Source organism: Brassica napus, chromosome A8 (genome assembly GCF_020379485.1).
Source record: "Brassica napus cultivar Da-Ae chromosome A8, Da-Ae, whole genome shotgun sequence".
NCBI classification, from domain to species: Eukaryota; Viridiplantae; Streptophyta; class Magnoliopsida; order Brassicales; family Brassicaceae; genus Brassica; species Brassica napus.
In genome coordinates, this window is record NC_063441.1 from 12,112,603 (window position 1) to 12,138,484 (window position 25,882).

Here is a 25,882-nt window from a genome sequence, read left to right on the forward strand (position 1 = left end):
TCATTACGGGTATATCATCTAATAATATAAAAAAAAAACAGATCAAGTAAATCTATTAAAAATATTTAAAAAATAGTGCTATGTATTATTACTCCTTTTCTGAATTTTTTCAAAGTGGAACTGAGTTTTATTTACTAACTATACCCTGAATTGTAGGAAAGTAAATAAAATAATAAGAACGATTTTCCAGTTAAAAATAATAACATGAGTTCAAAATTTTCAGTTGGTAGTGGATTGAAAGTAACAATTTGGATTTTTAGGTTTCTGTTACGTTTCTAAAGCAACACGTTAACATTTAACGGTGAGTAGGTAGATTAAATTGGTAAAAGTGTATCTAATATGGCTTGATAAATAGGATTCTCTCCCTTTCTTAAAATTACATATTTTAGAGAAAAAATTTATTTCAAAAAATCCAATTTTTATTTTTTTAATGCATATTTTATTAACTAATTTGTAAACTTCAAAAAATTTAGTTGCATTAGTTAAAGGGCAATTGTCAATAATAGCACCTTTTGAAGTTTTCCTTCCCAAACTAGCACTCAGGATTAGAAGTCACAAAAATAGGTTTCATTAAAGGGGTAATTTACCTTTATACCCTTTGTTATAAGAATAGAAAAAAAAAACATTTCATTTCATTCGATCGCGAATCTTCTCCGGCTCCTCTCGGGAATCTTCACCCTCACCGGCACTGTCGTCTCCGACTCGGGAATCGTCGTCTCCGGCTCGGGAATCATCTTCTCCGACTCGGGAATCGTCGTCTCCGGCTCGGGAATCATCTTCTCCGACTCGGGAATCGAAGTCTCCGGCTCGGGAATCATCTTCTCCGGCTCGCTAATCGTCTTCTCCGGCTCGCTAATCATCTTCTCCGGCTATCTAATCATCAGCGTCACACTCTCTACTCTCAAAATCGGTAACTTTTTAAAATTAGGGTTTTTGAATTAAAATTTGGGAAGCTTGCGTTTTGATTTTGATTTGTGTGTTACTCGTTCTTATTAACAAGCGAAGCAAATGAAGACTTTTGTGTTGTTTTGTATTTGTGTTATTTCAGGAAAGCCTTCCAGAAAAGTTTGAAATTTTTTTTTTCCTTGTTTACGCAGGATAGAAACAAGATGGGAGATTCAGTACCTCTAAAACTAGCACTGCCAGAGCTGAAGTATCCTATTGGTTCACAGCCAAAAGAAAAGTCAGCAATCAACCAATACTCTGGTTCAGATTATATCTCTATTGTCAAAAGCATCCTAAAACCAGATGAGATGATAAGAGTCCGAGGATCATTTCTGGGACCTGTAATGAAGCTCAGTGAGAGAGGATTGAAGTTATCAGCAAAGATAGTCTACGCCATTCTCACTAGAAGCATCGTTTCTGTCAAGGAGAATGAAGCCTGGTTCCATTTCGGTGCGCAGCCAATGAGGTTCTCTATAAGAGAATTTCATATGATGACAGGCTTGAAATGTAGTGGTGCATTAGAAGGACCACGAAGGGAAACCGAGAGATTTAATTGGGAATTGCTAAAGGGGCGTAGTCATAAGTTAAGTGACGTGGTGGACCAGCTCAGAAACACAAGAGAAGATGCTTCTGAGGAGAGAATATGCCTCGCAATGCTCATCCTGGTAGAGAGCATATTATTGCGGAAGAGCAAAGGAGGGAGTTTTCCTTTGGAATATGCGAAAAATGCACAGGATATGACATATCCATGGGGAAAAGAGGCTTACATTGTGCTCCTGAAGTCAATTCAAAACGCTGTCGCGAATCATTTGGAGAATAAATCCAAATTTGAGTTGCAAGGTTATCCTCTAGTATTCCTTCTTTGGATACTAGAGTCGATTCCTTTGCTAAGGAATAAGTTCAGTAAGTGTGTACCAACAGTTGAGGTTCCTGGGCCGACTTACTTGTGTGAAAAATACACTGAGATAGAGAATCCATCACTTGATAGGGTTTTACAGGTTGAAGCTGATACAAAGGTAAGCTTTTCCAAGTATATGTTTCTCAGTTTATTTGGCTTTTTCTTTTTAATATGTTTCTCATTGGTCTTTTTTTGAAATATTCTCAGCTGAAGGTCCATTGCATACTACCTTCTATTCCTCATGATCCAGAAGATGATATCTCCATTGAAGACAAATATAGTGACGAGTTGGAAACAGTGAAAGATGTAACAAAGAAAGGGTACAAGATTACAGCCGATGACTGGGAAAATAGGTGTGTAGACACATTTGACACATTGGATGCTCTTATTCAAATGATGGCAAATAAGGAGACTGGCCAAGCTTCTACTCCGATTGATGAGGATTCAGTAAATGAAAAAGTGAACAGGATCATCACGGTAATGGAGGAGAATCTGAAGAGCATGAAGGATCGAATGTCATTACTGGAAGAAGAAAACATACATCTTAGAGCTCGTGTGTCAGAGTTGGAAGGAAACAGCAATGTTTTTCCCACTAACGTGACACAAAAGGTAAATTCTCAAAACATCTTCTTTTACATTTGCATTTTCAAGTATTTTTTGGAAGATCTTGTACATATTCTTGAATGCCTTCCTAATATTTGACAAACAGCGATCCAGTGGGACACCTTTATCTCCAATGTCTCACACGCAACCATCGAGTGAGACACCTTTATCTCCAATGTCTCAACAGCCTAATTTGACACATGAGGTATGTAACCAATAAATATTGTTGAGTTTTGAAGTAATATTTGGAAAGCTTTTGTACTTCTTGAATGCATTCCTGATTTTTGCAGGAGACAATGATTGAATCAGCTGCATCTCCAAAGTCTCAACAAAATGAGGTATATGCTCAAAAATTTTAAGAAAATATTTGGAAATTCTTGTACAAAATCCTGAATGCCTTCCTGATTTTTGCAGGATTACACGCAATCATCGAGTGAGACGCCTTTATCTCCAATGTCTCAACAGCCTAATTTGACAAATGAGGTATGTAACCAATAAAATATTGTTGAGTTTTGAAGTAATATTTGGAAGCTTTTGTACATATTCTAGAATGCATTCTTGATTTTTGCAGGACACAATGAATGAATCAGATGATGAAACTCCTGCCCTTGATACTCAAGTATTCTCTCCTAATCTGACAAAAGAGGTATATGCTCAATGATATTGTTTTCACAGTTGGAGTTTACAAATTAGTTTTGGGTGATTTTTTTTTACATATAAAGGCTTTTCTGATTTTTGACAGAAAGAAACAGAAACGTCTACCGGTGAGAGGCCATCCAATCCTAATCAAGATGGAAAACCAGATGATGAGGTAATATTTATTCTAGAAATTATAGTTGAATGTATTCATGATGGCCATTCCTGATATTTTTTTGCAGATTGTGAGAGAGAAATTAACAAGTGAGTCACCTGCTAGTCAGAGTCAAGTTTTGCAGAAAGAAACAGTAGAAATGAATGAGACACCTTCTTCTCCAATAGCTCCAAAGAGTATTGAAACTCCCGTTTATACTCCAAGTCAGACTCAGCAGGTACATGGTCAAAAAAAATCTTGGATTTTTAAGTTAATGTTTGAAAGCTTTAGAACGTACTCTGGATTGACTTCGTGATAATTTTTACAGATTGAGAGAGAGCCATCGGATGACACGCCTGCCCTTGATACTCAAGTTTTTACTCCTAATCTGACAAAAGAGGTATATGCTCAATGACAGTTGGAGTTTACAATTAGTTTTGGGTGATTTACATATATAGACCTTTCTAATTTTTGGCAGAGGGAAACACAAACCTCTACTGATGAAACGCCACCCAAAACTAATCAAGGAGAAGGAAAACCAGATGATGAGGTAATATTTACTCTAGAATTATAATTGAATGTATTCATGATGGCCTTTCCTGATATTTTTTGCAGATTGTGATTGAGTCACCTGCTGCTCAGACTCAAGTTTTGCAAAAAGAAACACTGGAAATGAATGAGACACCTTCTTCTCCAATATCTCCAAAGAGTATTGAGGCTCAAGTTTTTACTCCAATTCAGAAACAGCAGGTAAATGTTCAAAAAATCTTGGAGATTTCAAGTAATGTTTGAAAGCTTTTGTACGTGTTTTTGATCCCCTACCTGACTTTTTTTTGTTTTTTTTGCAGACGGTAACAGAGGAAACGTATGAGGCTACACAGCCATTGACTGAGATCATTTCAGCAAACAATAAAAAGGTAAGCATAGAAATGTCTTTCATAAGTACAACTTGAATTTTAAATTGTAGAAACTTCTTCATAACTACCTCTTTTATTTTACTGTTATTACAGGAGGATACACATGCTGTGCATTACAGACCCTCCTCTCCATTGTCTTCACTAATTGCACTAGTTATTGAAGAAAATAAGAATGCTTTGGTAAGAAGAAATATTTAAAATGTTTAGGTAATATTTTTCTATTCAACTAACTCTTACCATTTACTTTTGTCTTATAGAGTGAGACAGAAACTGCGACCCAATATTTTTCTACAAGTGAAGGAGAGCATTCACAATCAAGCAGAAAGAATCAAGCGGAAGAATATCTCAAGGATACTACAGAACCTACTACTGAGCTAGTTTCCACAGATGTTTCGAAGACACAGCCTCTTACTCCGCAAACACAGCACCTTCAGACAAGTGAGGGAGATCAATCCGATGAGACACCATCAGAGCAGAATCAAGCAGAAGAAAATCTCAAGGATACTACAGAACCTACTACTGAGCTAGTTTCCACATATGTTTCGAAGATGCCGCCTATTACTCAGCAAACAGAGCATCTTCAGACAAGTGCTATAGATTTTTCAGAAAAAAACGAGGTATGCATCGAGTATATTTGATCTTTAATTATTATTCTAACAATTTAAAACCGCTGATGTTACTGAATCTTCATTTTTAATAGGTTGAAGTAAGCAGGCTTCTAGCTCACTTTCAAATAGGCGCAGAGGTTGAAATTTTGTCTACTGATGACGAAATATGGTATCCAGGAAAGGTTGTTGATCTTAAACTGTGTGAAGGACTAGAGGAGCTGACAGTTGAGTACACGACACTCTTCACAGACCAACATAGACTTCAGAAACTTCAGGATACTATCACGGCTGACAAAATACGTCCTGCAACACCAACTAGTGACCAAAAATCCTTTGAGATGATGGATAAGGTAGAAGCCTTCTACAACAATGGCTGGAGCAGCGGACAAATTAGCATGGTACTTGGTGATAACACATACTCGGTGTGTCTCTATACTTCTATGGAAACTATTCTATTCAAACATTCAGATTTGCGAATTCATAGAGAATGGAAAGATGGAGTCTGGAAGATGGCAGATAAGGTAAATCATAACTAGAATTATACTTCACGTGAATTGTTTGATATACATACATTTTAGTTTCAGGAATGGTTTCCAGAAATTCCGATTGCAACAAATTTGATAATATTTTGCTTGGTGTCTATTGTTTGATTAAAGGTGAAGCCTGATAAGAAAAGGAAAGCTGCTGCCTCATCACAAAATTCAGGAATGGATAATGTTTTCCTAAGAAGGAGCGAGAGGGTGCCTAAACGATCTAGAGACACAAAAACTCCATTCAAGTCTGACAGAAATCCGGCTTTAACTGTAATACCTGAGATTATACCTGCAGTTGATCCGTTTTCAACTCCTGCGGAACATAAGCTTTCAAGGCTTCAAAATTGGATGACATTAAAGCCCGGCATGCATGAAACGTAAGCATGTTTCTGTCCTTGTCTATATATTCTTATATTTATGTATAAGAGGTTTGGTAATTCCTTTGAATCTTTAATCGACTGCAGGTCCCTATCAATCAATGATAATAAGATAAGGAAATCTTTCTTTCAAAGCATGGAAAATGCAAAAAAGGACCTTAAGAAAGAGGTAATTTGTTTACATATGTTCTTGCCTTGAGCTTTTTTTTAAAAAAAAATTCAGGAAGGATTTGTTTAGTTTCAGGAAATTATATAGTAACAAATTAGATAATGTTTGCCTTTTTTTTTGCAGCACATTGATGGAGCCTTTGCAATGCTAAATTGCAGAAGAAATGAGAATGCTGCTTGGTTCCACAACTACAAGATTCCAAAGGCGTGCTTCCTACCTATGGAGTTCTTGCATTGCTTGCTCTCTGATGATTTGGCTTACAAGAAAGAAAAGGTCAAAGGTAAAAAGATTTTCAACGATTTATTTAAAGATACTGTGAGAGGGAAGGTATATCCAGAGAAGACATGGGGAGAAGATGTTGATGTTGTGTATGGGATTACTCTTGGAAAAAAAAGCAATGTCTGGATTGGGATGGAAATTCATTTGAAGAAGAAAAGAATCACAGTATATGATTGTTTTCAAAAGGAAAGCAACAGCATTGATATTCCTCAAGTGAAAAAGTTGGCAGGTATGTATAAACAATCTGTATTTGATGTATTCATCTGTTTCTTGGTTTGAAATATTCAACTGATTCTATCTTGATATTGATTTTTAAATATGACAGTGTTGATTTCTAATCTGCTGGTGGAATCTTCTGGTGATGAGGTAGATAAGGTGAAGATGATTCCATTTGAGATTGAGCAGGCACAAGGTTTACCCAAGACAAAACATCCTTTCAACTGTGGGATATTTCTTGTCAAGATTCTGGAGTGCCAGTCATTGAAGATAGGAGACATGACAAAGATTAATGATGACAATGCATTGGAGCTAAGGAGAACCTTGTCTTGTGAGATCTTCAACCAATTTGTGGATGAGAGCTTTGGGAAATGAGAATGATGCATGAAAACATTTTTTGTTTTAGTTAAGACTCGGTTTTAGTTATGACTGTTTATTTTGTTATGTTGTTGGCGTCTGGTTACATAAGAAAGATTGGAAGGATATCAAGTATTTTATTTGGGTATCATATATCTTGGAAGGTTAAAATATTGTTTCTGGATGGGTTTCCAGAAAAAAAGTTAAGTGTTTCAAATGTAAAAAAGAATGAAATGAGATTATATACTAAGGATTGGACATGTATATGGTAAGCTTAAAATTGTGATGTTTACAGACAACAAAAATTTAGAACCACAAAGGATCGAACCCAGAGGGAGAGAGTCTGCGTATTTGGATAGTGTGGGAGTTTAGCCACTAGGCCAAGAAGAATCATCTGTTATGGATTACATTTAATTTTATTTAACTCCAAACTGTAACACAAAAAAGAATTAAAATAGATTTTGAATCCACCACATATCGAACCCGGGGATAGAGAGACTTTTGAGTTATAAAAAGCCTTGGTTTAACCGCTGGTCTGAGGAGAATCATCTGTTAAAGAATATTACATAAGCATACTTAACCCAATTAATATAGGATAGGTTTCCAAAACAATACATTTCGATTGAAAAAAAACAAAACTCTTGCCGTCTCAACACTCTCGCCGTTTCAAACTTCTCGAATCTCACTCGTCTCCGCCTCTCGAATCTCTCTCTCATCTCCATATCTCTCGATCTCCGACGAAAACCCATCTCCAGAACTCTCTCTCTCTCGATCTTTTACGCGAGCTCTCTCTATTCTCCGAGAAAAACCATTTCTAGAGCTCTATCTCTTGAAGGTATGTTGCAGATTCAACCTTATGTGTGTTTTCTTTCTGAGAGATTGGTCTCCTGTTTTTTGCTTGTGTATAGACTTGCTCGTTTTAACCTAATATGATTCGTAGAATTCTAGTTCATGTGAAAGCATGTGTATAGACTTCGGGAAGGATTTGTATTTTTTTCAGGAAACCCTTCCTGAAAATTGGATTTTAATTAATTTAGACAAATAAAATTTTTCTTGTTTACGCAGGATAGAAACAAGATGGGAGATCCATTACCATTAAGACTAGCACTGCCTGAGCTGAGGTATCCGATTGGATCAGAGCCAGAGAAGACGATATCGATAAACCAACACTCGATAGTTGCTTATATCAAAACTGTTAAGGAAATTCTAGGAAATGATGAGTTCAACAGAATAAGAGGGACGTTTTTGGGACCGGTGATCAAGCTTGGAGAGAGGTCTTTGAAATTATCAGCTAAGATAGTGCACGCAGTTCTCACCAAAAGCATCAAGACAGTGAAGAGACACGAAGCATGGTTCCATTTTGGTGCTCAGCCAATGAGGTTCTCTATAAGAGAATTCCACATGGTGACTGGTTTGAAATGTAGTGGTGAAGCAAGAGAACCACGAGAGGGAACCGAGAAATTTAAGTGGGACTTCCTAAAAGGGCGTACTCATACAGTAAAGGACGTGGAGAAGCAGCTCAGAAACACAAGAGAAGATGCTTCTGATGAGAGATTCTGCCTTGCAATGCTCCTCCTGATTGAGAGCATACTACTACAGAAGAGCCTTCTCGACGGTGGCACAACTTTTACTTTGGATTATGTGAAAATAGCGCAGGATATGGATGTCTTGATGACATACCCATGGGGGAGAACAGCTTATAATTTGCTGTTAAAATCACTTCAGAGAGCTGTCGACAAAAGCCTCGACAAAAACAATTATGATTTGCAAGGGTTCCCTATGGCATTTCTTATATGGATACTTGAGTCAGTACCTTTGCTACAGTATGCATTCAGTCAAGTTGTTCCTATTCTGAGCGTTCAACCGTCTACCCCAATATTTTTGTGTGAGAAGTACCTTCAAATAGCTTCTCCACAGCTGATAGATGTTCTCCTAATTGAAATCAAAGATCATGTAAGTTTTTACATTATTTTTTTCTTGTTTCTGTTTTGCCTTATGATTCTCCATTTAAAAGCTAATTATTTTTATGGTTTCAGCTTAAGGTCACATGCATCCTACCTCCTATTTCTAATGATCCAGAAGATGATGTTTGCATGGGAGACGAAGCTAATAAAGATCTGGATGACATGGCCGATTTATCCAAGAGAGGTTATAAGTTTAAAATTAGAGATTGGCGAAACATGTCAGTAGACCTATACGGTGCTAATGAAGAAATAAGAAGAGCATCTTTACTGTTTGGGAATGGAGGGATGAGTCAAGCTTCTACTTCGTATCAGGAGGAGTCTTTGGAATCAAAGATCAACAGAATCAGCGAGATGGTGGGAGATAATTTAAGGATCATGAACGATCGTTTGTGTTTGATTGAAAAAGACAGGAAACAGATTAAAGAACGTGTGACAAACCTAGAGAAACTACAAAGAGTTACTTCATATGAAACTCCAAACAATGAGGTAACTTTTTTTTCGGAAATTAAAATTAATGTTTATCTAGTTCTTGATTCAGTTTTGAGTTGTCAAGTAATTTTGGAAGATGTTATACATATTTAGGCTTGCCTTCCTAATTTTTGTTGTACTTGCACAGACTGACACAACTCCATTTCATGAGACGGCTTCCAGACAAGGTGAAGCCAATGCAGATCAAGCAGATGAACAACTTAACAATGAGGCAAGTATAATTTTGAAAACTGTTGGTATTTATAAAATTATGAATTTGGTACGTGTTCATAATCCCATTCCTGACATCAGGATACACGAGAGCCTATGAATGAGATCACGAAAGAGACACCTGGTTCTCCAATAGCTCAACAGAATATTGAGACTCCAGTCCTTACTCCAATTCAGACGCAGCAGGTACCTTCTTTAAAAAATTGGACTTTTCAAGTAATTTTTGGAAGCCCTTGTACGTGTTCATTCAACCATTCCTGAATTCAGGAGACTCACGAGCTTATGAATGAGATCATTTCACCAAACATTTCCGACACACAGCCAAATACCCGAGCTCGCAGAAATCTTTTAACAGAGCAAAATAAGGTATTACTTTCATTAAAACCTTTAATAAATACTCAGCAACTATCAAAATGACTGGATATCCTTGAATCTAAACCATCACAGGATGTAGAAAGCAGAGTTCAAAATCCCTTTGAGATCGGAGCAAATGTGGAGATTTCATCACAAGATGACAATACTTGTCATAAATGGTATCCAGGAAATGTGTTGGCAACATATTTGGTTGATGGGGTTGAGATGGTGAAAGTTGAGTACTTCGTCCCGTCTCTGGACGAAAAGAAGAGGAAAAGGAGTGTTGAGACACGTGTATCAATTGACAGAATACGTCCTCAACCACCACCTGAGAGATCTGGAGCGAAGAAAAGTTATGAGCTAATGCAGGACGTGGAGGCGTTCGACAATGGTGCCTGGTGCGCTGGAAAAGTTAAAGTCATTTTGTTTGATGGCTCGTGTTTTGTCTCTTTGAACAATTCTAAAGAAGAAATTTACTTCCACCATTCTGAGATTCGAAAACCAAGAAAATGGGTAGATGGTGTTTGGGAGATGACAAAAAAGGTAAAACAAATGCCTTGGATCACTTGAATTGAAAAATAATGTCATTTGTTTAATATCTCGGTATTGATTTTCAGATGGAAGAAGAGCAGACGCAGAGTGTGAATCCAAGTGAAGGAGATGGTGATAAAAAGGTATGAAATATTTATACATCATACTAGGAATTAAGATATAAATGTATCTGAATTTTTGTCATTCAAAAAGGGGAAGGGGAAGGCTGTCGCTTGTAAGAAAAATGAAGCAGCTGGTCCATCAGAAGATGTTGTTGGGAAAATGGCAAAAGAGGTAATAAAAATGAATAAGATCCACTTGAATTGAAGTTCAGGTCAATAGTTTGATATATCGGTTTTGTTTCACAGATGGAAGTAAAGCAGGGTAAGAGTGTGAAACCAAGTCAAGACGATCATGCAAAAAAGGTATAAAAAATATTTTTACTTCATATTAGGAAGGCATTCAAGTATAAAGATAAAAACGATCCTGAATTTTTGTCTTTATTTTTAATTAAAGGGGAAGCCACATGTTGGTAAGAAGAAGAAAGCAAATGCTCAGCCAGTAGATTTGCTTCCTTTTCTACAGCGAGAAGAGAAGAGGCCAATACGACCTAGAAACCCTCCTATACCTGTAACACCTGAGGTAATCCTTCCAATTGATCCATTTGTGACACCTGAATTTCCTCGGTTTTCAAGGCTTGCACACTGGATGGATCTACGGGGCATATATCGTGTGTAAGCAACTTTTTGTCCTCGCATAAATATTCCTAATTTATTTTGTAAAAGTTTCGATTGATACTAGTTAATTTTATCAACTACAGACCGTTTTATATCAATGGAAAAGAAATTGAAAAAGAGTTCTTTCAAAAAATGGACGATGCAGAAAAAAATCTCAACAAAGAGGTAATCAACACTCTGTTCTGTCTTCTATTTGATTGTGTCATATGTTTAGGAAGAGGTTGAGTTGAGCTATGCTAGATGTCCATGTTATAGCAGTTCTATATGAAGTTTCTAACTATATTGTTACATTGGCAGCACATAAATGTTGCATTTGAAATGCTAAATTGTAAGAGGGTTGAGCAAGGTGCTTGGTTCCGCAACAACAATCTTCCAGCAGCATGCTTTGTACCAGTCGATTTCTTAGAAGTGGTTGGATACGCTTATGAATCTGTCAGGAAGCCACATAAGAAAAAAAAAAGTTATTGGAGGGCTGTGTAGGCGAACTTGTGAAAGGTTTAATACATCCAAAGAAGGTATGGCTGGAAGATGTTGATGTTATATATGGTGTCATTGAAGATAAGTTGAGCTGTCACTATATTGGGGTGGAGATACAATTGATGGACAACACAATCACACTCTTCCATTGTGGTCTTCCAAAAGCAAATATCAAACGTGCTCTTAATAAAATCCAAGAACTGGCAGGTAAAAATATTAGCTAATTTAGAAAATAAAAGTTTGTCACTTGCTGCTTGTGATTGTGATGCATTTTTACATATTCATTTTGTTGTCTGTTGGTGATTGATTTATTGTATAATTTTGGGTATTTATGACAGTGTTGATTAGTGCCATAAAGATGGAACTTCTTGGTGAAGAGGTTAATTTCGAAGATATCAGTCCATTTGAAGTTAAGTTTGCAGAAGGGCTTCCAAAAACAAAATTTCCATACAACTGTGGTATTTTTGTTGTGAAGATGCTGGAATGCAGGTCACTGGGATTGAAGAGCATGGCTAATATAAATGATGAAACTGCGATGGACTTACGAAGCAAGCTATGTTGTGAGATCTTCGACCAGTTTATGGATAAAGATTTCCAGGAAGGTCAAAGGAAGTGAAAATGTCATATTTGTTCTGTTTTCTACACTGTTTTTCTACTTTGATATTAATTATCCCTAACGTTTAAGTTTAAGTTTGTAATGAATTATCCCTAACGTTTTTTTCATTTAGATTGTTATTGAAAAATTTTTTAGGATGTATTGATGAATTGTCAAATGCTTATGGTACTTTTAGGATGGGTTTCCAGAAAAAGAGTGAGAAAGCAAAATGCACCAAAGCCTAGCATATTCCTTTAAAGTTTACAAAAAAAATGAAAAAGAAAGTGATCCGATGTTGATTGAACTCGTGAACTCTCGAAAGATGAATCAAAGTGTGCAGCCGCTGTGCCAAGGGTGTTATACTTGCCAAAAGATATAATAAAACGATAATAACTTGTAACTTTTGAATATTTAATTAAAAACAGAAAAAAGTGAAAATATACACAACGGGAATCGAACACGGCTTATTGTGTGATAAGGGTACACTAAGAGTAGAAGGGCTTGCCACTAGGCTATGGTGGATATTCGATATCAGAGTAAATGTGAACTTATTTATTCACAGACGATAGATTTATATGATCTGGATATCATTTTAAGTATTCAGGATAGCTTTCCAAAAACAAATTCCTTTAAAGTTTACAAAAAAAAAAATGAAAAAGAATGTGATCTGATGTTGATTGAACTCGTGAACTCTCGATAGATTAATCCAAGTGTGCAGCCGTTGTACCAAGGGTCTTATACTTGCCAAAAGCTACAATAAAACGAAAATAACGTTTGAATATTTAATTAAAAACAAAAAAAAATGTGAGTATACACAACGGGGATCGAACACGACTTATTGTGTGATAAGGGTACACTAAGAGTAGAAGGGCTTGCCACTAGGCTACGTTGGTTATTCGATAACAGAGTAAATGTGAACTCATTTATTCACAGACGATAGATTTATATAATCTGGATATCATTTTATGTATTCAGGATGGCTTTCCAAAAACAAATAAGCAAATCAGATAACCAAGTTATAAGAACACTAGGCCAAACCATTACAAAATAGTGAAAAACATTGAACAAGTTTTTTATTTAGGTTGTTAATTGAAGAAACAACACAAGAGAAACAAAAGTGCTTATTCATTTAAAATAAAAACTGAAAATCAAACATAATGTGGTCCTTAAAAACATAAAAAGAGAAGACGATAACATGAAATTACTCATGATGGAGCCAACTTTCGCCAAGTTTATCCCAATCAGGGACTTTGACCTTCACATCAGCAAGCATTCCTTCCGCTTCCGAGTGCTCTTCTTTGAGTTTCTCCAACTCAGCAGTTAAATCAAATTTTCCATCAGCTTTGATAATATCTTCAAGCAACTCGATTTGGACAGCAATTGAATTTGCTTTGCTGGATGCAAGATTCCAATCATTCTCAGATAGCCTGTATTCGTTGGACAAACGAAGAAGAGCCCTGTAATGTTCCACAGTTTCCTTCTTCCCCTTCTTGAAACCTTCGGCGGCATCACATCCGTAAACCTCCTCTATGGGACGCTTCATCATCTTCTTTGAACTTCCTTCCATTGAAACTTTGTCCTGCAACAAAATCGAAACTAAGATGTTACGATAAAATAGAAATAGAAAAAAGTTCATGAATTGAATGGAAAATGAGAAAAATCGAAAACTAACTTGTATTGCAAAAGGATATATCAAGCGAAATGAAGTGAGTGAATAAAAGGTCTGATATCGTCCCTTATATTTATAGAACAAAAAGGAACTCTTCGATTATTGAAGTCAGTTAAAATAAACTCTTGATTATTGTGGAACTCTTCGATTATTGAAGTCAGTTACTGAAATAACCAATCATATAACACCCAATCTTGACGAAAAGAAACTCTTCGGTGACTGAGTTACATGATGTCGTTTGGAAGAGACTCTTCGATTCCTGAGATATATGTTTGAACAAAAAAAAAAAAATCACCCATTACTCGTAGGAGAGTCGAACCCGGGTCGATCAAATGTTTCGGTATCATAGGTTTCGTGGTTTAGCCGCTAGGCTGAGGAGAATCATCTGTTAGTTGCTTCCACATAATTGAATTTACCCATACAATTTATAGTATAAATACATTGGAAAGATCTTTGATAGTTCAGGATGGGCTTCCGATTGCGACAAATGTGATTCCTGAGATATATGTTTGAACAAAAAAAAAAAAATCACCCATTACTCGTAGGAGAGTCGAACCCGGGTCGATCAAATGTTTCGGTATCATAGGTTTCGTGGTTTAGCCGCTAGGCTGAGGAGAATCATCTGTTAGTTGCTTCCACATAATTGAATTTACCCATACAATTTATAGTATAAATACATTGGAAAGATCTTTGATAGTTCAGGATGGGCTTCCGATTGCGACAAATGTGATTCCTGAGATATATGTTTGAACAAAAAAAAAAAAAATCACCCATTACTCGTAGGAGAGTCGAACCCGGGTCGATCAAATGTTTCGGTATCATAGGTTTCGTGGTTTAGCCGCTAGGCTGAGGAGAATCATCTGTTAGTTGCTTCCACATAATTGAATTTACCCATACAATTTATAGTATAAATACATTGGAAAGATCTTTGATAGTTCAGGATGGGCTTCCGATTGCGACAAATGTGATTCCTGAGATATATGTTTGAACAAAAAAAAAAAAATCACCCATTACTCGTAGGAGAGTCGAACCCGGGTCGATCAAATGTTTCGGTATCATAGGTTTCGTGGTTTAGCCGCTAGGCTGAGGAGAATCATCTGTTAGTTGCTTCCACATAATTGAATTTACCCATACAATTTATAGTATAAATACATTGGAAAGATCTTTGATAGTTCAGGATGGGCTTCCGATTGCGACAAATGTGATTCCTGAGATATATGTTTGAACAAAAAAAAAAAAATCACCCATTACTCGTAGGAGAGTCGAACCCGGGTCGATCAAATGTTTCGGTATCATAGGTTTCGTGGTTTAGCCGCTAGGCTGAGGAGAATCATCTGTTAGTTGCTTCCACATAATTGAATTTACCCATACAATTTATAGTATAAATACATTGGAAAGATCTTTGATAGTTCAGGATGGGCTTCCGATTGCGACAAATGTGATTCCTGAGATATATGTTTGAACAAAAAAAAAAAAATCACCCATTACTCGTAGGAGAGTCGAACCCGGGTCGATCAAATGTTTCGGTATCATAGGTTTCGTGGTTTAGCCGCTAGGCTGAGGAGAATCATCTGTTAGTTGCTTCCACATAATTGAATTTACCCATACAATTTATAGTATAAATACATTGTATATTACAAAAGTTGGATGTTACAAAAGTTGGATGGGATTCCAGAATAGTTGAATATTACTGTGTTTTTTTCTAGCAAAGAAGTTTAAACTAAAAATTGAAATGAGATCAAAAGATAATGTTGTATATTACAAAAGTTGTAAGAAATCATACTTATTCAGGATAGGGTTCCAAAAGAAAAAATGTATATGGTCTTGTGCATATCATGTAACCATCAAAATAGCCAAACATCCAAATAATAATCGATAAAAATGTAAAAATGTAGAACTTCATCCTATAGGCCTCTGGCATGTGATCTTGTTGTGCCCTCCTGTGCCACATCTGCTGCACTTGTGGGACTGAGATTTAGATCCAGGAACCCCAAACTCGCCAACGGATCTCTTTCTCTTTGTAGGAGGGCGTCCACTTTTCTTTTTGGTAGCTGGAGGTGGGCAAGACAGTTCATCAATATTCTCTGGATAGGTGGACGTTGACAACTCTCCACCAGGATGTATGCTTTCAGCATAAGCTTTAGCCCACGTTTCTGTCAAGTGAGAAGCATCAACAAAACGGTTTTCATCTCTCTTGATATGCTTAGCAGCAGCGATGGCATGGATGCAGGGGATCTTGTCAATGTCGAAAACATTACATGTGCAATGCCGCTTCTCCAAGTCAACAACAAACTTCATTGTTTCATTCTTCACCTCAAACTCGCTTCGATCAACTTGATACACATTCAACAACATTGCGGCCCCTAACCTAGATACCAATTTCTGAACAACTTTTGGAGTAACCAGGTGCTTATGTTTCGCAGCCGCTTCGCGTCGCTCAAAAAACCAAGTGGTCATCGTCAATCTGATAGTTTCAAGGAGAGAGATAATGGGCAACTCACGAGGCATCTTCAACATAGAATTGAGAGACTCTGCAATGTTGGTAGTCATGATATTATACCTGTTCGCAGGCGCATAGCTTCGTGCCCACTTCCTAAAATCAGACTCTTCCAGATACTTAGCCAATTCAGGACATTTATCCTTTATGTCCTTGAAGATTAACCAGAACTCGTGACACGTATAGGCATCAGCAGCGCTTTCCACCAGAGGTAGCAACCCAGTCTTCGCATATGTAGGAGTGATGTTGCGGAGCAGATGGATCCTGCAAATTCCATGGTGAGATAAGGGATATACATCCTCCAACGCTGAAGAAATGGAGTTAGCCCTGTCTGATACAAAAACAAGATCCGAAGCGTCCGGGATCTTCTGGCTCAAACCTCTAAAGAACCATTTCCAAGAGGCGCCGTTTTCTGCGTCAACCACTGCAAAGCGAGAGGATATAGATGATAATTCCCATCTTGAGCACAAGCTGCCAATAAAGTCCCATTGAATTTTCCCTTCAGAAATGTACCATCTACTGCAATAACTCTCCTCATCAATGAAAATCCCCTTATCGATGGACCAAAAGCCACAAATGCATACTTGAACTTTCCTGCAGCATCAACATGTTGATAAGTCAAGGAACCAGGGTTTGTTTCTGTGATTTTATACAACCACCTAGACAAATTGTAATAGCTGTCTTCAGGAGTCCCTCTAACCAAAATCTGAGCTTCTTCTCTCACTCTCCAAGCTTGTTTGTAATTGATGTGAACACCATGCAGCATCCTGACCTGTTCAATGATCTGTTTCGGTTTGAGACCTTCCTTTTTTTCTCCATAATTGCTGGAAATCAAAGAACCCAACAACTTTGCAGATGCTTGTCTGTGGTTGGCTTTCCTGTGTGTTGTATCGCATGTATGCTCATGAACATACTTTTTAACAACGAAAAAATCTGAAACAGGTAGCTTGATAGCACGCATCCTCCACGTGCAATTTTCATCAACACAACTCAAAAGCACTCTTGACTTGTTAGAAGAGACAGTCTTGTACTCAAACTTCCACTCTAAAGCCCATTTCTTCATCCTCAACATCAACTCTCTCTTTGTCTTAAAATAGCTATTCACCTTAATATCGCCAGCTACTCTCGTGTTTGGTGAAAGTCCAATATGGACAGGGCTAAAATCCGGAAGAGCATTCAGAGGAACTGTAGAAACACCTTCATATAGAAAACTCTGCAAAAGTCAAGTAGTTCTGTAAGGCATAATACTTGATTATGAAGCATATCATGCAAACACAAACAGAAAAAGGGAATTAGGGACAATGTACCTGTTTTTCACTCTGCACAGTAGGAAGAATCACTGGATTGGCATTCAATGGAACAGTAGAAGCAAATGTATCAGAAGCTTGAATGTTACAGCTAGCTGAATCAGTACTAAAATCCGGAAGAGCATTCAGAGGAACTGTAGAAACACCTTCATATAGAAGACTCTGCAAAAGTCAAGTAGTTTTGTAAGGCATAGTACTTGATTATGAAGCATATCATGCAAACACAAACAGAAAAAGGGAATTAAGGACAATGTACCTGTTTTTCACTCTGCACAGTAGAAAGAATCGCTGGATTGGCATTCAATGGAACAGTAGAAGCAAATGTATCAGAAGCTTGAGTGTTACAGCTAACTGGATCAGTACTAACCTGCATAAGTCAAGTAGTTCTGTAAGGCATAATACTTGGTTATGAAGCATATCCTGAAAAGTCTAAGAAAAAATCATACAAACCTTAACACACAAACGACAGGTTCCATCAAATGCTCTAGTCTTGGAAATGAAAGTTCTGAGCTGACGAGTATTACCTATCGAGAGTGGGGGGAAACTTTCAATAATACATTTCATATCCAATGAAAAACCATAACTCAAACTGATTTCTTCCTCTTTAACACTAAAATCTTCAGAGACAATCTTCATCAAATCTTCATACAGTAGATCTTCTTCTATGGAAATGATTGATGCATTCCTCTTCAAATCAACAAGAAACTCCCACTGGAGAGATTCTTTTGAGATCCATTGTCCACAGATGCACAAAACTTCCATTGTTCTACAAAATCAACTTCAAATCATCAACAAATGAATAATATATAACAAAACCTAGATAATGTATAACAAAATGAAATGATTCAAACCTTAATCAAATCAGACACACGAGAGAGAGAATGAGATGAATAGACGTAGAAACGACAGATCAATTGAGAAACGACGACGACGATAAAATAAACGGAGAGACGACGACGACGGATCAACGGAGAGGCGAAGACGACGACGGAGAGACGACGACGACGACGACGACGACGACGACGGAGAGACGACGACGACAAGGACGGGGAGACGACGACGGAGAGACGACGACGACGACGACGGAGAGACGAGAAGAAGAAGCGATGAAACGAGGACGGCGACAAATTGATTTCAAATTTGTTTTTTAAATTAGTTAAAGAAGGGGGCATAAGGGTAAATTGCCCCTTTAATGAAACCTATTTTTGTGAATTCTGATCCTGAGTGCTAGTTTGGGGAGGAAAACTTCATTTAGTGTTCTTTGTGTCATTTTCTCTTAGTTAAATTTTATTGGCTTAAAATCATGGAAAAAAATAAATACAAAAAACTATGTAAATTTAATGTGTTTTATTAAGATGTGTGAAAAATCTAGAATATATAAATTTAAGGAACAAAAGGAGTATAAGTTTGTGGTTTATTTAGATTAATGGAAAGTTGGTTTTTGTTACGGAGAATCCGTGAGAGTTTGGTAATTAAATACACGTTTTTTTTCGATTTAAGACTGCGGTATCAGGTAAAAACAAAAAGCATAAAATTACGTAAAAAAAAAGAGATAAATCGAAAACCTATTTGTCCATTTCTCAATTTGGATTGGCTCTCGAGTTCGATCTTCCCTTCCCATCTTCTCCAATCGGTACGATCAAGAAACATTTTTTTTTTTTTTTGAATTTTGCAATCTCAAGACTGTCGTGTTTGTTCGTTACAATTTGATAATGGATGCAGAAGTTTTCTGGCTTTGAATTGGATTCGGGTTTCTGTTAGCAGTTTGCGATTTTGATTATTTTGATGATGGCAGAGATGCAGGACCAGCTCGTGTGTCATGGCTGTAGAAACACATTGCTCTATCCTAGAGGAGCTACCAACGTTCGTTGTGCCTTATGCAACACTGTCAACATGATCCCTCATCATCCTTCTCCTCATGGTATTAAACTTTGCATGTTGTGTCTTGGTTTGGTTGAGTTCTGAGAGTCTGAACACACAGCTCGTGCAGGGATGGACATGGCTCACATTGTATGTGGTGGTTGTCGAACTATGCTTATGTATACCCGTGGGGGAACTAGCGTCAGATGCTCTTGCTGTCAGACTCTCAACCTTGTTCCAGGTATATATATCATCAATTTGTCTTTCACACTTTTTTTTTGTTTTGTTTCATCACTTCCATAAATTCTTTAGATGATCTTTGTGGCCTATATAAGTAACTAGTGTTTAAGTTTGTTCTGTCTGCTGAAACTGTGCTTGCTTGATTTATTATGTAATGGACAGCACCAACACCATCCAATCAGTTTGCGCATATCAACTGTGGGAACTGTCGGACGACACTCATGTATCCGTACGGTGCATCATCTGTTAAATGCGCTGTTTGCCAGTTCGTTACTAACGTTAATGTGAGTGTAGTCGTTTCACTTCTGCATGGTTGAGTTAAGTTCCTAAAGATCTTTGTATTGTCATATTTGATTTCTGATTTTATCTTTTCTCATCAGCTGATGGGCAATGGAAGGGTGCCTAACATGCAAAATGGAGCAGCCTCTCCCCGGACTATATCTACATCCACTGTGAGTTATCATATTCATGATCTTGTAATAGATCTGTTCGTTCTTTATAGAACTGGGACTTACTCTTTTGACCGTTTTTTTTCATTTTACAGCAGTCAACACCACCGTCTAAGACACAAACCGTTGTTGTAGAAAACCCAATGTCGGTTAATGAAAGTGGAAAGTTGGTGAGTTTAAGAACTCTTTGTATGCTTTTTGGTCTTCTTGTTACACATTAGAAGAAGGTTTGACAAAATGTGGTTGTAACACACAAAATTGCAGGTGAGCAACGTTGTGGTTGGAGTGACAACATGCAAAAAATAACCCAAGAATTGAGTGATCTGAAAGAGATCATATCAAGCGTTCTGGTTTGTGCATATTACATATCTCTTGACAACTTTTTAACCCAAGGAAAAGGCTTAGTGAGAATCACTTGTTTGAGTTTTCTTTTGGGGTTTTTTCTTATCAAAGTTGATGCACACAAAGGTTTTACATTTTGTCCAATGATCTGGCACTTATACTTGTAGATTTGTACACTCCATTGGCCATTTGTGGCATTGTTAATGTATGTATTAATATAATCTGATACACCAACCAAACAGTAATATTTGGGTTTGAAAATATGTTTCTTCTGTGATATAAGATTTGCTTCATGAAACTTTAACATGTCAAGAAACTGATATTAGCTTTGGTGGATTAGATAAGACTGCTCTTAGCGCAAGTCACTGGAATCTGGGAATCTTTTCACAACAACCAAAACCTAATCAGTACACTCCAAAAACATTAGAGTTAGATAAATCAGACAGAACTCTTTCCATATAAATATTCTTTTCATATTTGGCACACAGATTCATATCACTTCCCTCCTCTGATCACTCACTGCATCAACAATGCCTAGAGAAAAGATTCTGTTTGCTGGTGGTGGGACCACAAAGAGCTGGAAAGTACTCTTGGCGCTGAGAATACTTGCATTCATTGCCACTTTAGCTGCAGCCATTGTAATGGGTTTGAACAAAGAGACAAAGACCTTGGTTGTGGCCACCATCGGAACTGTTCCTATCAAAGCCACTCTAACCGCTAAGTTTCAGGACACACCTGCTTTCGTGTAAGCTCAGAACACCTTGTTAAGAACTCTGTGTTTTGACTGTTATTATTATTATTAACTATGATTCTTGGTGGAAAAATGTGTTACAGGTTCTTTGTTATAGCTAATGCCATGGTGAGCTTCCACAACTTGTTGATGATAGCTCTTCAGATTTTCAGTCGGAAACTTGAATATAAAGGCTTCCGTCTCCTCTCAGTTGCTATTCTTGACATGGTAACATGACCATTCTCGATTGAACCAATCCGGTTTATTCCGGTTTAATAATGTGTATAATAATTGACTTGGTATATTGATTGGTACAAAAGCTAAACGCAACTCTGGTATCTGCGGCTGCAAACGCGGCGGTGTTCATAGCGGAGCTAGGAAAGAACGGGAACAAGCACGCCAAGTGGAACAAAGTCTGCGACAGGTTCTCCATTTACTGCGATCACGGCAGAGGAGCACTCATCGCCGCTTTCTCCGGAGTCATTCTTATGCTCCTCGTCTCCGCCGTCTCCATTTCCCGCCTCTCAATCTATTCTAACAAATCATCCACCTCCACCGCCGCGGCTGTTGCTTCTCCGTAGTAACTCGTCACCGTCCGCTAAAACATCGCGATCAAAAGTACAACAGTATGTATGCATACTTATGTGTCCGTGTGTCTCACTTTGTATGTTGTCTCTCAAGTAACTATCATGTTGTCTTATGCACTGCTCTGTTTTGTCACTTTCGTATAGAGACGAGTTTTCATTTCACTTTTTATCACATTCGAGTATCATTTGGTCGTTTAAAACAAACTAGATTTTGACCCGCGCTTTCAAAGCGCGGAATCGATTCTTTTAAAAATTTTATTTAAATTAATAAATATTTGTCTAATCTATATTCAATTTTTATAATCTTGTCTTCTTTATTTTTTTATTATATAATAATAAATTTGTGTACTAATTAATTAGTTAAAAGATTTTAAAATGGTAAACTTCTACTCAATAAATTTAATCATATTGTGATTATATATTTGCTAAGGTTATTTATTTACAATTTTAACTTATTAATTGAATATTATATGAAAAATGTAATAGACATTACGTTTTTTATTCTACATATTTTTAAATAATGCATAAATTTTAAATTATAATTACACAAATATTAAATAATAATTATGTATTTAAATTGACTTATAATTGTTTTAAAAAAAACAGTGTTGGACTTCTTTGACTTTAAGTTTTTAAATTATTGGGCTGTTTTGTTTAGTTGGACTGAAGCAATGTTGGGCTTTTAATTTCTGAAAACCATTAAAAACAATTGAAAAATTTATGGAAATTTTTGTAATTAATTGGAAAAGTCAGGGGCATAATTCTAAGATGGATTCTGCTTTAATAGTATAGATAAAATCTAACAAATTACAGTTTACTTTCTCAGTCACTTCTTCCATTATTATCCAAATATAATTCTAACAAACTGTTTACATTTAGATGAGCTTGTAATAAACCTGAGACGGATCGGATATCTAGGATATCACCAAAAAAAATTTAAGTCACAAATATAGACTCTAAGGATCAAAATGACCAAAATATTTCATTAAAGAGATAAATGTAGATTTATACTCTTAGAGTTAACTAATCAAAACATTAGGGTTTAGAATTAAGGGGTGGAGATTTGAGATTTAAAATTTTATAAAATAAAAAATAAATATTAAAAATTTGAAAACAATAATTTTAAAAATAGTTTCAAAAAGTATTTTCGAACTACAAAAAGAAAATTTGAAAAAAAAGATTTACAAAAAAGTTTGAATTTGAAAACATATAATCTAAAACTATAAAAAAATTAAAAATTATTTTTTTAATTAATTATTTTTTATTTTTTATATATCTAGGGTATTAGGGTCCTTTTATCTATTAAATAAAATATTTTGGTCATTTTCCTCCTTGTGGTCTATTTTTGTGATCAAAACTTGAAAATTATCTATTTAGGAGAATTGTCCAAAAATATATAATGTTTTTAATTATTTCTTTGTATAATATTACAAAATTTACATAAAATTTACATATACTATTATAAAAATGAAAATATATTAAATGAAGTTAGTTTTTATATATAGATATTACTATTTCTGAAATAGTTATTAATAAAACTTATGGATCCGGATATCCGGACTAAAAAATCAAGATATCTGGATCAGGATCCGGCTTTGACGGATCCAACATTTTACTTTCCGGATCCGGATTCGGCTCCTCCGGATATCCAGATTTTCGGATCGGATCTCGGATCGAATCCGGATATCGGATAAAAGTCTCAGGCCTATAACACTACAAAATAAATTAAATCAATAGTCATAAATATTCAAATGCTTTTTCAATTGTACAATAAGAAGTACTACTGTTTATAGAATGAGGTATAAAACGCTAAAAGAAATTAAACAGTTCAGTAATCATCCTAATTAGTATTTCTTTGGATAGTTTTTCCTAACTAAAATAAATGTATTTATAAATTATTTTTAATTTTCACTTGGCGGCTTCTTCTTGACCTTTCTTAGAGCATCTCCAAAAAGAAACTCTATTTTGAAGTTTCCAAAACTCTATATTTGAAGTTTAAAAGTGTTCTTCTCCAAAAGAAAATTTTAAACTTAACTTCAAAACTATTTATATTTTATAATATGGTCCTTATATCTGTCATAACCAATTTGAATTCATAAATTTTTTATAAATAACTAGCACATATATAAACATATTACAATAATATTAATTAATAATTATTCTATTAAAATATAAAAAGAAATAAAAATAATTTAATTAATATTAAACTTCAAACAAAATACCGTATTATTCCATAAAATGATTTTCGTAATGCATATATCTATTAGTGCATTTTGAAGTAAAAATGGCTCTCCTCATTTTTACTTTATAGGTTACGAGCTAAAAGTTATTGAAATTAGATGATATTGATACTTGTAAATACATTAAATCGGAACAAGATAGTAAAAGATAATATGAGTTTATAAGCAACATTGCAAAGGCTGATGGGCCAAAAGTCTTTGGCACTGGTTGGGGATTCTGTTTTTGGTTTGTTTTGTGTTTGACTTTGAGTTTTGAGTCATATTTGCAAAAAGCCCAATATTAATATCATAAAAGACAAGATTCGAAAATATTTTTAATACAACTTAAACAAAGAAATTCAATTTTTTGAGTAGAGAATAAAAGTCTTAAAGACTAATAAAACTAATTTAAAGGTTATACCCTTTTAAATAGTAAATTTTTACTGGTTATTGGTTCCAGGTTAAACTCAAAATACACACTTTTTCACGACATTGGCTAATAGAACTAATTTAAATGTTGTTGAGGATGAATCTAAATTGCCGTTCTTGATCAAAGACGCCAAAACAAATGTAGGTTTATGATGCTATATGTGTGGATAAGGAAAGCGCAAATTTATATCATGACCGAACTGTATATTGTCTTCTTCGATCCATAATGCAAACCACTTCATCCTTTCTCGTCTGACAAGTTGAAGAAGTTGATGATCTTCCTCTGTTAGAAGTTGATGAACTGTAGAGAAAAAGTTGGAGCCACATATCCTCGTAAAAATCTATTGATTCGCCATCCCCAATTATGTGTTACAACCTTGCTTAAGTAAGTTTAAAACCCACTAAAATAGAAGACCAACCATATGACTGATTCGTTTTTGGAATTGCTTTCAAAACTGATGAATTTTTGAATACCGAGCCTTGATTTTTTTTGGACAAAGAGTGTATGGGAGTTTTTAGTATTCTCCTAGCTTGACGAGCTAGAAGTGCATCATCAAACTTATCAAGATCCCTAAAACCGAGTCCACCATATCACTTTGGATTTTGCATCCGGTTACATGCCACAGACGGTGTGCCTTAAGAACTTTAAGATTGTTGCCACCAAAATCTCATAAGAATACTAGTAATGTCCAAAACTGTTTGAAAGGTTATGTAAAATATAACATTGAGAAGACTGGCATAGCCATTGCCACTGATTTTATTAGTATTTCGTTACTCGCAGCCGACAAAAACTTGTTTTCATGTCGACAAAATTTTTAATTTAGTTTAGGGAATTTATAATTTATTTAATTTTTTAGTTATTATTTATGGATTTTTTTTTCAAATTCTACTGCTTACAATCTTCCTACAATATTTTAAGTAATTTAATATTTTGAATAAAGGTTATCTGTCTTAAATAAGAATTTATTACTAGGATATTATAAGTAAATAAAAACATACATTTAAAGAATAGTCCAAATAAAATAAACAAGATTCCTTTTTGAGCACCATGAAATAAATCTGGAATTAAATCATACACACATATGCCAAATCCCAGGAACTGCGCCTTTGGGTGTATGTGACTTACTATTACATCATAACGGAGGAGGAAGATCTTGGATGCTAAAAGACTAATTTCTTTTCGATGATATTAATACTCGTGAATATATTTGATATGAACAAGAAAGAATTGTAAGAAAAAGACATCAAAAACAACAACAATAACCATCTTCAGTTACACAAAAAAATTGGACAATATTTGAAAATTTTGAAAGTTCCGGATCAAACTTACATGATTATTAGTGTTGTTGTAATATTTAAATTTGTGTAATAGTTATGTCTTCATATAATTTTTTAAAATCTTTTTGTTAAATTTCTTTTGTATATTATTATTGTCTAATTCTAGTTTAAAAAATTTTAAAGTTTTATTTAATTTTATAAGTAAAATTTAAAATCTGTAAGCAAA

The 25,882-nt window shown here is 35.6% G+C and overlaps 6 protein-coding genes across 10 annotated transcripts; 5 read left to right on the forward strand and 1 right to left on the reverse strand.

Annotated features, from left to right (window-relative positions):
• The first annotated feature begins 481 nt into the window (after positions 1-481).
• On the forward strand, positions 482-6,956 carry LOC106363082. Of its 2 annotated transcripts, XM_048738761.1 has the most exons (20): positions 482-910; positions 1,098-1,961; positions 2,051-2,452; positions 2,553-2,651; positions 2,737-2,784; positions 2,861-2,929; positions 3,018-3,092; positions 3,189-3,257; positions 3,325-3,474; positions 3,565-3,636; positions 3,715-3,786; positions 3,852-3,986; positions 4,085-4,153; positions 4,247-4,333; positions 4,411-4,770; positions 4,854-5,282; positions 5,418-5,671; positions 5,759-5,840; positions 5,964-6,348; positions 6,445-6,956. In XM_048738761.1, the coding sequence occupies exons 2-20, from the start codon at positions 1,110-1,112 to the stop codon at positions 6,708-6,710; spliced, it is 3,975 nt and encodes a 1,324-aa protein (XP_048594718.1). In that variant the 5' UTR covers positions 482-910; positions 1,098-1,109; the 3' UTR covers positions 6,711-6,956. The 2 variants fall into 2 exon arrangements, with proteins under 2 accessions (XP_048594718.1, XP_048594719.1); XM_048738762.1 differs by lacking the exons at positions 3,189-3,257; positions 3,325-3,474; positions 3,565-3,636 and having other exon boundaries at positions 482-1,961.
• An 813-nt stretch (positions 6,957-7,769) lies between these two features.
• LOC111215238 lies at positions 7,770-9,277 on the forward strand. Its single transcript, XM_048737464.1, has 3 exons — positions 7,770-8,645; positions 8,729-9,142; positions 9,239-9,277. Exons 1-3 carry the CDS (start codon positions 7,770-7,772, stop codon positions 9,275-9,277), a joined length of 1,329 nt encoding a protein of 442 aa, XP_048593421.1.
• On the forward strand, positions 8,943-10,479 carry LOC125576924 (DUF724 domain-containing protein 2-like). The gene is made up of 5 exons (XM_048737465.1): positions 8,943-9,541; positions 9,623-9,721; positions 9,803-10,222; positions 10,327-10,372; positions 10,454-10,479. Exons 1-5 carry the CDS (start codon positions 9,452-9,454, stop codon positions 10,477-10,479), a joined length of 681 nt encoding a protein of 226 aa, XP_048593422.1. The 5' UTR covers positions 8,943-9,451.
• Positions 10,480-15,617: 5,138 nt separating this feature from the next.
• On the reverse strand, positions 15,618-18,284 carry LOC111215237. The gene is made up of 5 exons (XM_048737466.1): positions 18,172-18,284; positions 17,890-17,942; positions 17,523-17,668; positions 16,729-17,428; positions 15,618-16,639 (listed from the first exon to the last, which is right to left on the reverse strand). Exons 1-5 carry the CDS (start codon positions 18,282-18,284, stop codon positions 15,618-15,620), a joined length of 2,034 nt encoding a protein of 677 aa, XP_048593423.1.
• A 653-nt stretch (positions 18,285-18,937) lies between these two features.
• On the forward strand, positions 18,938-20,690 carry LOC106366989 (protein LSD1-like). 4 transcript variants are annotated; one of them, XM_022718096.2, is made up of 7 exons: positions 18,938-19,155; positions 19,318-19,443; positions 19,504-19,623; positions 19,785-19,906; positions 20,003-20,074; positions 20,170-20,241; positions 20,336-20,690. In XM_022718096.2, exons 2-7 carry the CDS (start codon positions 19,320-19,322, stop codon positions 20,375-20,377), a joined length of 552 nt encoding a protein of 183 aa, XP_022573817.1. In that variant the 5' UTR covers positions 18,938-19,155; positions 19,318-19,319; the 3' UTR covers positions 20,378-20,690. The 4 variants fall into 4 exon arrangements, with proteins under 4 accessions (XP_022573817.1, XP_013662121.1, XP_022573818.1 ...); XM_013806667.3 differs by having other exon boundaries at positions 18,944-19,155; positions 20,167-20,241; XM_022718097.2 differs by having other exon boundaries at positions 18,945-19,155; positions 19,513-19,623.
• A 101-nt stretch (positions 20,691-20,791) lies between these two features.
• LOC106366988 (CASP-like protein 1B2) lies at positions 20,792-21,897 on the forward strand. The gene is made up of 3 exons (XM_013806665.3): positions 20,792-21,158; positions 21,248-21,371; positions 21,464-21,897. Exons 1-3 carry the CDS (start codon positions 20,944-20,946, stop codon positions 21,722-21,724), a joined length of 600 nt encoding a protein of 199 aa, XP_013662119.1. The 5' UTR covers positions 20,792-20,943; the 3' UTR covers positions 21,725-21,897.
• Positions 21,898-25,882: the final 3,985 nt, after the last annotated feature.

Excerpts from the sequence above, each read along its gene's own strand:
- LOC125576924 (XM_048737465.1), top strand. The coding sequence starts at position 9,452 with ATGAATGAGATCACGAAAGAGACACCTGGTTCTCCAATAGCTCAACAG. Across the intron at positions 10,223-10,326 it reads TTCGAAAACCAAGAAAATGG|ATGGAAGAAGAGCAGACGCA; the intron begins GTAGATGGTGTT and ends ATTGATTTTCAG. Across the intron at positions 10,373-10,453 it reads GAATCCAAGTGAAGGAGATG|GGGAAGGGGAAGGCTGTCGC; the intron begins GTGATAAAAAGG and ends TCATTCAAAAAG.
- LOC111215237 (XM_048737466.1), bottom strand. The coding sequence starts at position 18,284 with ATGGAAGTTTTGTGCATCTGTGGACAATGGATCTCAAAAGAATCTCTC. Across the intron at positions 17,943-18,171 it reads TCCATAGAAGAAGATCTACT|GATATGCTTCATAACCAAGT; the intron begins GTATGAAGATTT and ends TAGACTTTTCAG. Across the intron at positions 16,640-16,728 it reads GAGAGTTATTGCAGTAGATG|TGGTTGACGCAGAAAACGGC; the intron begins GTACATTTCTGA and ends CTCGCTTTGCAG.
- LOC106363082 (XM_048738761.1), top strand. The coding sequence starts at position 1,110 with ATGGGAGATTCAGTACCTCTAAAACTAGCACTGCCAGAGCTGAAGTAT. Across the intron at positions 3,258-3,324 it reads ATGGAAAACCAGATGATGAG|ATTGTGAGAGAGAAATTAAC; the intron begins GTAATATTTATT and ends ATTTTTTTGCAG. Across the intron at positions 4,154-4,246 it reads TTTCAGCAAACAATAAAAAG|GAGGATACACATGCTGTGCA; the intron begins GTAAGCATAGAA and ends CTGTTATTACAG.
- LOC106366989 (XM_013806667.3), top strand. The coding sequence starts at position 19,320 with ATGCAGGACCAGCTCGTGTGTCATGGCTGTAGAAACACATTGCTCTAT. Across the intron at positions 19,624-19,784 it reads GACTCTCAACCTTGTTCCAG|CACCAACACCATCCAATCAG; the intron begins GTATATATATCA and ends TGTAATGGACAG. Across the intron at positions 20,242-20,335 it reads TTAATGAAAGTGGAAAGTTG|GTGAGCAACGTTGTGGTTGG; the intron begins GTGAGTTTAAGA and ends ACAAAATTGCAG.
- LOC106366988 (XM_013806665.3), top strand. The coding sequence starts at position 20,944 with ATGCCTAGAGAAAAGATTCTGTTTGCTGGTGGTGGGACCACAAAGAGC. Across the intron at positions 21,159-21,247 it reads CAGGACACACCTGCTTTCGT|GTTCTTTGTTATAGCTAATG; the intron begins GTAAGCTCAGAA and ends AATGTGTTACAG. Across the intron at positions 21,372-21,463 it reads CAGTTGCTATTCTTGACATG|CTAAACGCAACTCTGGTATC; the intron begins GTAACATGACCA and ends TTGGTACAAAAG.
- LOC111215238 (XM_048737464.1), top strand. The coding sequence starts at position 7,770 with ATGGGAGATCCATTACCATTAAGACTAGCACTGCCTGAGCTGAGGTAT. Across the intron at positions 8,646-8,728 it reads TAATTGAAATCAAAGATCAT|CTTAAGGTCACATGCATCCT; the intron begins GTAAGTTTTTAC and ends TTATGGTTTCAG. Across the intron at positions 9,143-9,238 it reads ATGAAACTCCAAACAATGAG|GCTTGCCTTCCTAATTTTTG; the intron begins GTAACTTTTTTT and ends ATACATATTTAG.